The following is a 13,739-nucleotide window of genomic DNA, read 5'->3' as shown; positions in this document are numbered from 1 at the left end:
TCGATTGTTTGTAACGTGACAATTACATCGCCGTCCTGAAAATAGGTTCTCTTGAGCCACGCATTTTGATTGGCGATTCCAATATCAACATTTGCATACTTTAGATAGTAATAAAACTGGCATTGCAGGGAAGGTTTATTTCTTGCGATAAATGTCAACAGACTTTAAAGTATGAAAAATACTCGTAAATAAACGGTTTTTAGTTATTAAGAACATTATATGAATAATACATAACAGAGGTTATATTGATGAACTACAATATCGACCTGTTTTTGCTGCATTTTTGAACAGCAAAACGATGGAAAACAATTTCCGTTACGAACTGCATCATATATGAAAACGTTTTATTAAGGGATTTCGTCCGAACTCTATACCCACGACTCAACAAGAACCTCCCATACCTTTATCCGATTTGTCTTTGGTTTGCTTTGTTAAGTCAGCCTACCGATACACTGCACAACACATATAACTACTACCTAAACGGGACCTGAAACTACACAGAGTTTTTTTGCATCTTAAAGAATAAAAACAAATCATGGCCATGCGGATACTTGGATAACGGATGGCACCGCAATAACAGAAAACAACAAAAGCAACACATCAGCAGTGACTTCTTCAGCTTATGTATATGTTCTGTACATTGGGGGTTCAGACAATGAACATTGTTTGGCCGATTAATTATATAGAACTTTGAATTGCAAAGAAAGAAATTCGCAGAAGAACGGGGGATTATATACAAACAACGATACAATTCAACTGAGAATCAACATGAACTGAATGATCAGTACATATTTCAACAAAATTAGGAATACTTAGAAATAAATCAAGAACGTGTTTACTATTCAAATTAAATATCAAGGTCCATACGGCTAGATTTGCGGATATTAAAGACCATGCCTGAACATTTAATTAAATTTTGAAGTTGCTGTAATGACATAAATGACAACATACTTGTTTAAATTTAAACATTTGCCTGCTATACAAATCATGTTTTAATTACTAAGTATTTCATGTTCATTAACGATTGTGAGAAAATATTTAATGTGAAATGTGAAGTTGCAATAAACGGCAATTGTTCTTTTAAATACGATACATTTGTAAAGTCCTTTGTTATTTTCTAAAGATTTCAAGAGATGTTGGCAAACAAATGTACAAGACCAAAGATTATTACATACAAAAGCACAAAAAACCTAAATAATAAATATCTGTAAAAGAAATATTTATAGTAATTTCGAGTGATCTATTTACAAACAATTTACAAAAACAAACAATTATTAAATACAAGCAAACAAACAGGCATATACCTTGACACTCATCCGTTCACACAGGGCAATACAATCTACAACACTCATTCCGCAGCTCACTCTTGCAAATCTCTCTCTGGCAGGGTTTGTTTACTCTCGTTGCGCTTTGATTTCTTTTCTTTCTACCATTCTTTATTGAAATTCTTTCTTAACAATACGAAAAGGATAAACCATTTACTAACTCCACCATTAACTGTTTCTCAAAAATAAATATTAACAAATTATAAGTTTAAATAAAATTTTGGCGCATGCCTTTTGTTTTTCTCTGATATCAAATGCCATCCATTATCAAAGTATTGCCATGACCAGCGTGAGTTTTTCCCTAATTACAAACTTACACCAGCTTTTTCATTTCCCTATTCAGCTATTCAATTCATTACAATAACTTATCCCAACATCATTATTCTAGGTCCTCTTCACAATAAGAAGAGAAAATCCATTCACATGTTTTGTGACACCATGTGGAATCACATAACCTTTACTTGCAATTAACCTGAATTATGCCATTTTTAGTCATTTAGATATATTTAGTTTTGTATTATATATGAACAGTTCTTAAATCTAAACTCTTGTGTTTTATAGTTAAATTTATTCTTGCAAAACTTATTTTGTAAATCCAAAACAATTTCAAACATTATCCACCATAATTTGGCACATACAATGATTCAAGTAAGTGCATAAGCAATTGATACCGCAAATGCTAATGTATTTAAATTTTAAAGCATAACTTTTGAAATAATGTTTCTATCAACAAATCATTCATAATAGAAGAAGGTAGTACAATTATTAATTATATAATTAATCACTTGTGGTGTGATACTGATATACAAGTATGTTCCTTTGTTTCAGAGTTCAACTTGCGTTACATGCAAGAAAATGGCTTGAAGTTCCCAATCTTGTTCGAAGAAAAAGCTGGACTCGGCTTAAGGTTATATTTAAATACTAATTATAGATCACCTATTTTTTTGCAGGAAATTTTTCAGCTGAAAAATACAAAAGAAATATGTTGAACAATGTACTTAAAGCATTCATCAATCCTATATTGGTAGATATTTAACCCATTTATGCCTAGCGTCTAGAAAAAAGGCCTTGGCAAACAGCGTAGACCCAGATGAGACACTGCATGATGCGGCGTCTCATCTGGGTCTGCGCTGTTTGCTTTACGGAATTTCTGTAAGAAATATTTTAAATATAGAAATAAATATACTAGACATCCCTAATTTTGGAAATTAAATTGATCCAATTTGTAAGGATGGGAGAGTCCACTCGGCATAAATGGGTTAAATAACATGCTGGCACACACTACAGTGATACGTTGTCTGTAATATTTGGCAAAATAATATGTCATATGATTTTTAATGGAACAGTGTTTAATTGTAGGAGGCAAAATAACTAGTCCCTGTATCGTTGATGATACAAAGTCTGTTTGGTGATTATGTTTGATTACAACATAGTTTGCACTTAATGGAAGAGGTGAAAATAATATGTTTACAAACATTTGGATGTGTCAGTCTTCCACTTTTAACTTAACAATACTAACTGGTTACTAATTAATAAAGACAGGTTTCTAAGTAATACTGCTTGTGTGTGTACAGTCAACATGTAGTTATGATTGTGATGAAATAAGTGCCAATATATTATGTCATATTTATTTTGCAGGGTTCCAAGTCTGAACTTTAAAGTCAGTGATGTAAAAGCATGTGTGGGTAAGTATGTGTAGCATTCAGGTAATGGAATACTTCAAGAATATCACTGCTTGAGCACTCACCTACAAGTATTTTGTACCAAGGTCTTACACATTTCTCACCATTTTTGGAATATAACATGTACCCATCAAATTTGGAATTAAGTCAATTAAGTCTTAATTTGGAAAAAAAACTATTATTGTTTTTATGTCCCCCACTATAGTAGTGGGGGACATATTGTTTTTGCCCTGTCTGTTGGTCTGTCTGTTTGCGCCAACTTTAACATTTTGCAATAACTTTTGCTATATTGAAGATAGCAACTTCATATTTGGCATGCATGTGTATCTCATAGAGCTGCACATTTTGAGTGGTGAAAGGTCAAGGTCAAGGTCATCCTTCAAGGTCAGAGGTCAAATATATGTGGCCCAAATCGCTCATTTTATGAATACTTTTGCAATATTGAAGATAGCAACTTGATATTTGGAATGCATGTGCATCTCATGGAGCTGCACATTTTGAGTGGTGAAAGGTCAAAGTCAAGGTCATCCTTCAAGGTCAGAGGTCAAATATATGTGGCCCAAATCGCTTATTTTATGAATACTTTTGCAATATTGAAGATAGCAACTTGATATTTGGCATGCATGTGTATCTCATGGAGCTGCACATTTTGAGTGGTGAAAGGTCAAGGTCATCCTTCACAAGGTCAAGGTCATCCTACAAGGTCAAACATCATATAGGGGGACATTGTGTTTCACAAACACATCTTGTTTTAATATCTTTTGAAATATTATTTATAAAACTCTTTGTACATTTATAACAAAAATCGTCCTAAACGTGTACATACAGTATCAGTTCAATGGACATAACAACTTCAAAGTTGTTTATTTCTATACTTAATACCTTTGTTTATACATGCCTATGAGAATCATCCATTTGGAGATTTTCGGGGAAAAAAGACTTTTTTGCGTTTAGGAATATAATGGATTTACATTTAAAAAGCAGCAACTCTGAAAAGCTACATACATGTAGTAAGGAGACTTCAGTTATAGATTACCATAGTACCGGTATTTTGACAAACAACAAGTATTGGTAACAAAACAAGATAGAACTCTATTGTGACTTAAAAATTTGATGTTTCATGAATTCAAAATGTACCATTCCTGACCCTTCTGAAATCATACTGAAACAATTGCAGCTGTATTGGAAGATCAGATGATAGTCCCATCTGACATCAACTTATACATGTTACAGTATTCATATCCCTGCCTATAGGATGCCCCCGGATTGAATGATCGGGGATATATTGTTTTTGGCCTGTCTGTCAGTCATTCTGTCTGTCATTCTGTCTGTCACCAAAACTTTAACCTTGGTTAAAGTTTTGCGATAACTTTTGCAATATTGAAGATAGCAACTTGATACTTGGCATGCATGTGTATCTCATGGAGCTGCCCATTTTGAGTGGTGAAAGGTCAAGATCATCCTTCAAGGTCAAAGGTTAAATATATGGCTTTAAAGCGGCGCAATAGGGGGCATTGTGTTTCTGACAAACACATCTCTTGTTTTAAAGCTGTAATATGTTTCATTCATTTCATTTACCGGTAAGTCGGGTAATGTTCTATGTATACCGTGAGCTAATGAATGTAAATTCAATAGTCAAATAGTTTTTCTTTCAAATACAACACATTCACACTAAACTGTGTTTAAAATGTCATAAGAAATGTTATGTTCGGATACCAGCTTATTTAATGTTTTCTGTATCAATTATTAAAATGTTATCTGATTGGCTGAGAAAAAAACATTCTATAGGTGTTTTTATGTGCAAATTTTATAATTTGATAAAATTCTGATGGAAATAAGATGATAATCAGGTTCCCGTCGTATGTTGGATGTGATGGACGTAAACACACAGAAGGGTCTCGAGATGACAATGAAGGATTGGGTCAAGTACTACGAGAGCCTCGACAGAGACCGTCTGCTTAACGTCATCAGTCTTGAGTTCAGCCACACAAAACTCGAGAACTATGTCGAGTCACCAAACCTGGTAAGTGGAGTCTACTATGGTAGCTGAGGGTATGGAGAAATAAAAAGTGGTTTCCAGTTAATATCTTAAGTTAACATTGATCTATCTTGTTGAAGCTTTCATGGCGTCCTAGCCTAAAATTGTGTTTGGGGCTACTCAAATCAAGGTTGCTGTCACTAAAATAAGAAAATGCTTACTAGTTTCAGATTAAATAAAGATATTGAACTTAAATTGTGTGTGTTAGTAGATTAAATGCAGACCTAGCCTGGAGCTTCATGGGTAAAGGTCAACATTACTTACTAAAACTATAAAATGGTTTCTGCTAAATAACTTTAGTTGTGTGTGTATGTTTTTCACAGGCTGACCTAGCTTAGGGTAGCATTGACCTAGCTTAGGGTAGCATTGACCTAGCTTAGGGTAGCATTGACCTAGCTTAGGGTAGCATTGACCTAGCTTAGGGTAGCATTGACCTAGCTTAGGGTAGCATTTGGGCCAGTCAGATCAAGGCCACTGTTAATAAAAATAGAAAAATGGTTGCGGCTCAATAACTTTAATCAGAATGGAGTAATTGTCACTTTTGTGTGCAGGTAGCAATCATGCAGACATAGCTTGGGATTGCAAAGCTAATTTAATTAAAAGTAAAATGTAATTCAATTAAAATGTTGAAAACCTGGGTGTGCGGCATTATCATGTGTCTTTTTGCTTTAAGAATGTGGTCTAAAGAAGACCAAAACTCAGTCATTGGTCCCTTATTATGATAAACACCAACGTAAACTCACATGTGCCTATTCAGACTGTGCTTATTGTGTGCCCCTGTGTGCAGGTACGTGAGGTGGACTGGGTTGACACAGCCTGGCCCCAACACCTCAAGGACTGCCAGACAGAGTCCACCAACGCCATCGACAAGATGAAGTACCCCAAGGTCCAGAAGTGAGTAACAGTCTTCTGTATCCATACTTGCGCACATCTGGTAGTTATTGTAGTCCCGTAGTCATAGGGAAGGTGTGCTCATTGTTTTATTTAAATGCCTACATGTTGGTATTAACTTGTATTTGAAGCTAATTTGACTCTCAAATCATACTAAACGCAAAAATAAATTATGTATGGCATATTCCACTCAGTTTTGCAAAATCTCAGAAACGTCCTAAAATACAGTATACCTGTGCTGTCTTAAACAAGGTTTTGCTTAAGTTTTTTATCTTTTTTAGCGAGGCTGTTTTCGGAGAAAACCCGAGCAATTGTCTTAGCCAGCTCCTAGTGTCATCCGCCGGCGTCGCGCTAAAACCTTAACATTGGCTCTAAAATCAAAGGGCTTCCACCTACAACTTTGAAACTTCATATGTAGATGCACCTTGAGTTCTACACGCCACATCCATTTTGGGGTCACTAGTTCAAAGGTCAAGGTCACTGTGACCTCTAAAAAAAAATAAAAAAAATCTGACAATCTTTCGCAGCGAAGCTTGGCACCCGTTATGCAGTGCTCTTGTTTATATTAGATTTTGTAGGTGTTTTCATCATTTTCGCAATTAATTTACTGAGGATTTCATACTTAGTTTTTGATGCATGCCTTTTTTGGGGTTTAAGAAACAATTAAAATCATAACAACAGCACAATTTATTGTATGCTTCAAATTTTGAAGTGCACTTAAATATGCTTAATAATAAAATACCCAAATGCTGATGATATAACGTGTGCTTTTGTAATTGTAACTGTAAGACATCTTGCTACCCATTAGGTACTGCCTCATGAGTGTGGGAGGCTGCTACACGGACTTCCACATTGATTTTGGGGGCACATCAGTCTGGTACCATATCCTACATGGAGAAAAGGTAAGCTAGTTTATGCCCTCCGATGAAACACAAGTAAATAGCAGCTGACTGAAATTGGTAAAATCAGCTATTTTGAAAATGTAAGAAATTATGAACTTGGAAATGTAAGTGGTTCCTGTGAAAATAAAGTACATAAAGCAGGCTGCCGGTGGTGCATTAAATTTTTGAAGTCATAAAGAACGCTTACTGGATTTTCCAGTTCAATATAGCAAAATTGAAATTTAAAAATGGTTGAATATGCCACAAATATGATAGTTAAAATGATGTTGTCATCAAGAATGATAGTTGAGTACTGCTGTCATTTGTTAAAGACACTTATAATGTTACACATTTTGTTACAGATATTTTGGTTGATTCCACCAACTGATCGGAATCTGACAAAGTATGAGAACTGGGTGTTGTCAGGGAAACAGGGGGACATGTTCCTAGCAGACGAGATAGACGAGTGCCAGAAAGTGCATCTACGGGCCGGCAACACCTTCATCATTCCTTCAGGTCGGAAGCTGTTGTGCAAATATAACTATAATGGGTGTTATTTATCCTCTGATCAGCTGACGTCTTCCTTTCCAATAACAAGATTGTTTTACAAATGTGTCGCGTTCTGAGAAAACTGGGCGCAATGCTTGTGCATAAAGTGTCGTCCCAGATTAGCCTGTGCAGTCGGCACAGGCTAATCAGGGACAACACTTTCCGCTTTTATGGTATTTTTCGTTTAAAGGAAGTCTCTTTTACACGAAAATCCAGTTAAGGCGGAAAGTATCGTCCCTGATTAGCCTGTGCGGACTGCACAGGCTAATCTGGGATGACACTTTACGCACATGCATTTAGCCAAGTTTTCTCAGAACAAGGCTCAAATGTATCTTTACTTAGCTCAACTATTTAAAAGTGATGTTCTAGAGTTTTAAAAAGTTAACTTTTTTTATATCAAAATGTTTAAAACAAGTAAAAACTATTGCTAATATGATAAGTATGCTTTCCTTTCTCAATCTGTGCTCAACTTATATATTATGCAGGCTGGATTCATGCAGTATACACTCCCATGGACTCACTGGTGTTCGGTGGTAACTTCCTGCATAGCTATAACATGGTCAACCAAGTGAGAGCCAGCCTTATAGAAGACAAGACCCATGTAAGCGCTCACAAAACACGTTTAAACATACATATAACTATTTGCAGTGTAGTTAAAATTACTTTTAATTCTAAGTGAAAATTATCAAGCTATAGCTAGTATGTTCTAAAACATGTAAACTTATCATAAAATTTACTCAGCTCCTATAAGAAATGGTGTCAGCATCACTAACTTGGAACCATGACTAGTGGTTAAATAAGTACTACTGACATACAGATAAAAAATTACTGTAGGTTAATTTATAAAAACACTTAAGTAGTTTATATTATAAATAATGAAAAAAAATATGTGGTTTATATTATAAATAATGAAAAAAATATGTGAAATATTTTCTAGATACAGCGACATTTTTGGCCTAATTTTTAAAAAATACCGGTACAGTTCAACTTAGAAAAACATTGATATTCTGAAAATTTGTGTCATGAAATCTTCAGATTGGTTATCACAGGTCTTTGGGATTGCTTAGTACTTAATTGGAAAAAAACCCACCTAATTATTGTTAACATGCCTTTTTGCTGAAATGTTTAGTCTCAGTGCTAATTGGATCTGTTCACTTGCAGAAAATGTGCTTTTTGAACAAAATAAACACACATTTTTTTAGGGACTTCTTGTATGACCATTGGTAATTTTGTAATTTTTCCTTGATTTAGAAAGTGGTTTCTACGATACTTAAGATAGGCTTTTGTCATTTTATGAAACCCTTTCTAATTGCAAATATTTTGTTTTTGTATCGTTAAAAACACTTAATTATAATTCTTTATTATCTAACAGTTTTGCATCTGTAAGGATTCCTGGTACAGACACGCATGTATTTTGTGTACAGGTGCCCATGAAGTTTCGATACCCGTTCTTTGCGGAGATCCACTGGTATGTGCTGGAGAGATACGTCCATTCTCTGACAGGCATCACATACCTGGAAAAACCAAAACTGAATGAGGAAATGGAACTTATATGCAACAAGGTACTAAGATTGATTTGAAATGTATGTATGCATTTTTTAGGTGTTTTCCTCCCTTGAGGTGTACCAAAAATCAACAACACTTACAAAAAGAAGTAAATTACAAAACGGCAAGCACCTGTTCCTGAATTGAGCCTTGTCGACTGCACTTTATGCAGTCTTTCAAAACTATTTTTCTATCATGTAGTTTTTATGTCCCTCTTTGATGATGGCGGCATATAGCAGTGTCACTGTTAGTCTGTGCATGCAAAGCTTCCTGTCTCAGCAATAATATTTCCATGTATTGATAGACTATAATCATAAGCAACAATGTCCTCCATCAAAAGATGATCTGTTGTTTGCAGTCCACCTCAGGTGTCAAGGTTACACTTTGAGATCAAAGTCAAATTAGGACATCAAAACAGCTTGACCATTCTTGTCTCAGTCATTACTATGCAATTTATTGAATGATTTTTAAGTACCGGTAGCTTAGCACAAATGCAATGCATCATAGTCTATGTGCACATGAACACTTTCCTCTAGGGCCGTCACAATTAACCCGTAAAAAAGTATATCGCGGTGCACTGCATTAAAAAAATCGCAATGAGGTACGGCGTTGCCGCACTGTTGTTTTTTTTTATCTAATTATTCTTTGATGAATACAGAGGATACATAATACATAAATACATAACATATTTTGATGTAATTATCGTTTTGAAAACTGTAGGAGTGATCAAAAAGGGTTGAATAAATAATCCGTTAATATCCAGGTCAATCAAGCGCTTTCACATGTAGATGTTTAATTTTCACTTTTAAAATATGGAGCTATACAACTCTGTATGTTTCCATACCTTTTTGGAAGTTGGGACCAATTTCCTTAGTTCATAATAAGTTCATAATTATCATAAACATATTTAATCTATTTCTTATTTTCTTTCTTTAGTATATCGCTCATTTAAAGCATGGCACTTCAGAATCATGGTATCGTTAGATGCTGAATAAGTCGAGAAAAAGTCAGAACGCTACGGATATTAAATAATGGGCTCAGCTGACTCCGCATTTTCAACCTGTCCTTGAAGCATTCGATTTACACAGATTGAAGTCACAGCTATTGTGAAACAATAATGCGGACATTGTCCAAAAAGACGCGAATAACAATGACAATGAGTATAAAATTGTGAAAAAGATTAAAGCAAAGTGATATTTGGAAACATTTTGGCCGGAAACTTAATACAAAGTCAAATCAAATGATTGTTCTTATTCATTACAGTTTCTAGTCATACCATGATACCACTGTTTTCAGATTATTGAGTGTAATAAAGTTGTAAAACGTTTTATTCTTATGTTTTCCTCACAGATATACATTCTATAAAATATCGCAATACACTTCAACACCGTTATTTCGAACACCGATAATCCGAAGTCACCGTTATTTCGAAGTGTTTTTCGGGTCCCGATATTGGTTCTTCTTTGTTTAATGTAAAATTTCATTGTTAATCCCAACTTCGTTAAACCGAAGAAATCGTTAATTCGAAGTGATTCAGTCGCTCCCAACACTATAATTCGCACCTTATTAACAATCTTTAATCCGAAGTCAAAACTGCAAAATACTGAGCGTAATTTCACACCTTTGTCGTGGCTCATCAAAAGCCGATAATTACACCTTTGTCGTCTGCGCAAACGCTGGTGTTCAGAGAGACATCGCGTATTAGTTAAAAAAATGTTAATTAATTTCCGAAAATGTATTAATATGTATGTATGTCTGATAATTTGTGCTATTCATTATATTTTATATGTTCTGTAATAAGGCAAAAATAAAAACAAGAAAAATAATCGTTTTATTCCTCCGTTTGTTACAAGTGGATATCTATTGCTATCTGACTAGTTTACGCTTTTCAGTAAGCGTGTAACCGAACCATGTGAATCCCACAACGTTTCATTTTTTACAGAATCAAAGAAGTCTTCTGTCAAATGTTTATTACGAATTATCGTTAATCCGAAGATTTTTTAACGGTCCCGACAACTTTGAAATAACGGTGTTGAAGTGTACGTATCGCGATACAGTGTTGCCGTATCATTAAATATCACGAAACACTCATGGCGTATCGTGACAGCCCTACTTTCCTCCTATCTAAATGGTCATGGTCACACTGGAGTCCAATATCAAATTAAACTAAGATCTGTAGCTTTGTCATTAATCAGTCTATTTTCAAATAAAACACTAATGATTACCATGATGGACGGCATTTGCCTGTCCAATCTGCCTCACTTCCTAAGAATTGAAGATCACACTAAGAGATGAATGTTCTACTTTAGCCATAAAACACCTTGTCTGTAGCTTTGTTATTCATATTGCAGTAAAAAAATAACTCCCTACAAATGACTACATCAGGGGACTGTCATTTAACCTTAAAGGTCACACTTAGAGGTGAAGGGTCAAATTTGGGCATTGAAAGCTTGGTTGTGACATATGCACAGTTTTGAGACAAAACTGGAATATTTGAGCATCTATGCCTTATTGTAACATGTCTTGTTTGTTATAAACATACATGTATCTGATTATTTTAATACACATGTATATTAAAATGTTAACAAAAGACTAGGGTGTACCAATTAAGGAAAATATCAAGTATTTTATTCAAAATGATAATTTTGATTTGCCATCTTCTTCCCAAACCTTTAATAAAGGGAAATATTTAATAAATAAAAAAGAAATAAGTAAAGAAATAAGAAAAAATCTTAACCACAGTCTATAGAACAGCATATGTACCTTGAAAGAATTTGTCAAATTTTCAGTCTGAGAAAGAAACAAGTCTTGAAGACATAGAGGAGAAGTTGAACAAGCGCCTGTCCGTCTCGCTGACACGGATTGATGAAAGTTCTCCAGGCCGGCGTAAATCATCCAGCGATGAAGACAGCATGGCGTCTGGGCCTACTAGATCACCGGATCAAACTGGCAAACGCCCATATAGTCGTCATTCATCGTCTGAAAGCTCAAACTCGAATGATGCAAAGTTCTCAGAAGAGAAAATAAAGGTATGATTTTTTTGACTGCTTGAACTACAAGAATATGTTTGTCTATGATTTCTGAATATAAAGTGTAATTTAGAACATAAAAAAGTAAAACAAATTCAAAATCAATTGTCACATACAAAAAATCAACCCAACAAGAAATCTTATTCAAATATAATATAAATACTATTCTGTCCGCAGGAAGGGTAAATTGTCAACCTGTCAATAAAGCTGTAGATGCCCATTATGCCCATGTTAAGAGATAGGGACTACAAAGTATCAAATATAAAGAAGGCTATTAACAAACAGATATGACAATAATCAGATGTTCATCAATGAAGCCAGTCACAAATTAGCGACAGTCAAGTAGACAGTTCATTACCGTTGAGCCGTCTTTTAGGCTTAAACTTGTAAGAATGTCGCATGCACATTAACAGAAGTGCATTACAGGGTTATAATATAAATGCACATACTGTTTAAGGTTATATATATATGAGGGATGTGAGAGGTGACAAAAATCATTAACCGGTTAACCTTTTGCAGTAACCGGTTATTAACCGGTTAACCGAAACACTTTAAGTAGGTAAAATGATTAATAGTACGTAAAAAAAGTCATACAGCTCGACCCGCTTTATAGAAACGAAAGTACACGTAATTTCAAATTTGACATAGCTTGCGTTGATCACATACCAGTTTCGTAATAAAATAATTTGTATATAATTTATTTTAATAATTTTGTAAATGTATGAGATACATTTTATTTATTTTTCCTGGGTTAATGCATAGGAGTAAAACATTAAACGTTCATTTTCACGTGTTATTAACTTATTTTTAGTTTGGCCGCTTATATTACGTTCGCTTTGGATCGCTCACAACAATGGTGTGTTCCTTTGTTCATTTTGTTTTAATTTTTGAAATTCAAATTGAATTAATATTCAAAAGTTGTTTTCCCTTTCAGTTCGACGTAAAGTGTGTCATGTGTGTTTAACGCATCCGCATCTCTTCTTATTCAATTATAGCATATTTTGTTGTTTGCATTTAAATAGCATCTGTAGCCGAAGTATTATCGTTTCATATTCATTGTGCATTTTAAAAAGTGGGTAAAATAAAGGACACAAATGCAAATTTAATAAATTTCGAACGAAATGTAAGTTGTTAATGTAATTATTTATAGAATCATTATATTTATTTAATAGCAAAGTAACTTAGTATTAAGATCTCCAATACTGATAAATACGTATGATTGTTGACGTACCATAGAGCGCAAATTTAAAGCAATTACACAAATACTAAATTTAACGGTTTTATTTTTAAAATGTTTTTAATTGATGTTTTATTATTTTATTAGTTGTAATTTGCTTTCTTAAATAAAACTTGCATCGGACGGTAATTTTGGAATCGTATGACGTAAATTATAATAATGATACTATATTCTGATAAAGAAGTACGATGTTAACTGGACAAGATTTTAAATACGAATGCAATTCTCGATAAAATTGTTACTTATAAACACGGTATTTTCCCGAGCAATCAGTGTTGGATATTGGTTAACAAAACATCAAAATAAGCTGCCCAATGTCTCAACTGATTTGTATCCTGAGTTCAATAAATAGTCAATTACGTCTTCGCTTATAGATCCCACTCCCCGCAGTGCGCTAGTTACATTTTCGTGAGTCAAACAAAACAATAAGGCCAATTATCAAAACGTTCCCCCTATTTGTTATCACAAAGGTATTGATTTATTGCTATAGTACTTTGATAGTTGACACATTATTTATTACCGTTGATGGTGCGGCATGCTGTTTTAACTAGTCGCCAGCGCA

The 13,739-nt window shown here is 34.3% G+C and overlaps 1 protein-coding gene across 1 annotated transcript in view; it reads left to right on the top strand.

The window, feature by feature from the left end:
• LOC127842802 (lysine-specific demethylase 2A-like) overlaps positions 1-13,739 on the top strand; it is a 69,198-nt gene that overhangs the window by 13,202 nt on the left and 42,257 nt on the right. The window contains exons 3-11 of the mRNA XM_052372528.1: positions 2,154-2,232; positions 2,964-3,010; positions 4,858-5,030; positions 5,833-5,939; positions 6,745-6,838; positions 7,180-7,333; positions 7,852-7,967; positions 8,791-8,928; positions 11,701-11,940. Coding sequence (XP_052228488.1) covers positions 2,154-2,232; positions 2,964-3,010; positions 4,858-5,030; positions 5,833-5,939; positions 6,745-6,838; positions 7,180-7,333; positions 7,852-7,967; positions 8,791-8,928; positions 11,701-11,940 — 1,148 coding nt within the window. The remainder of the gene's footprint in view (positions 1-2,153; positions 2,233-2,963; positions 3,011-4,857; positions 5,031-5,832; positions 5,940-6,744; positions 6,839-7,179; positions 7,334-7,851; positions 7,968-8,790; positions 8,929-11,700; positions 11,941-13,739) is intronic.

Source organism: Dreissena polymorpha, chromosome 1 (assembly GCF_020536995.1).
Source record: "Dreissena polymorpha isolate Duluth1 chromosome 1, UMN_Dpol_1.0, whole genome shotgun sequence".
In the NCBI taxonomy this organism is placed as follows: domain Eukaryota; kingdom Metazoa; phylum Mollusca; class Bivalvia; order Myida; family Dreissenidae; genus Dreissena; species Dreissena polymorpha.
Note: the sequence above shows the minus strand (reverse complement) of the source record. Positions and strands in the feature narration are given on the sequence as shown.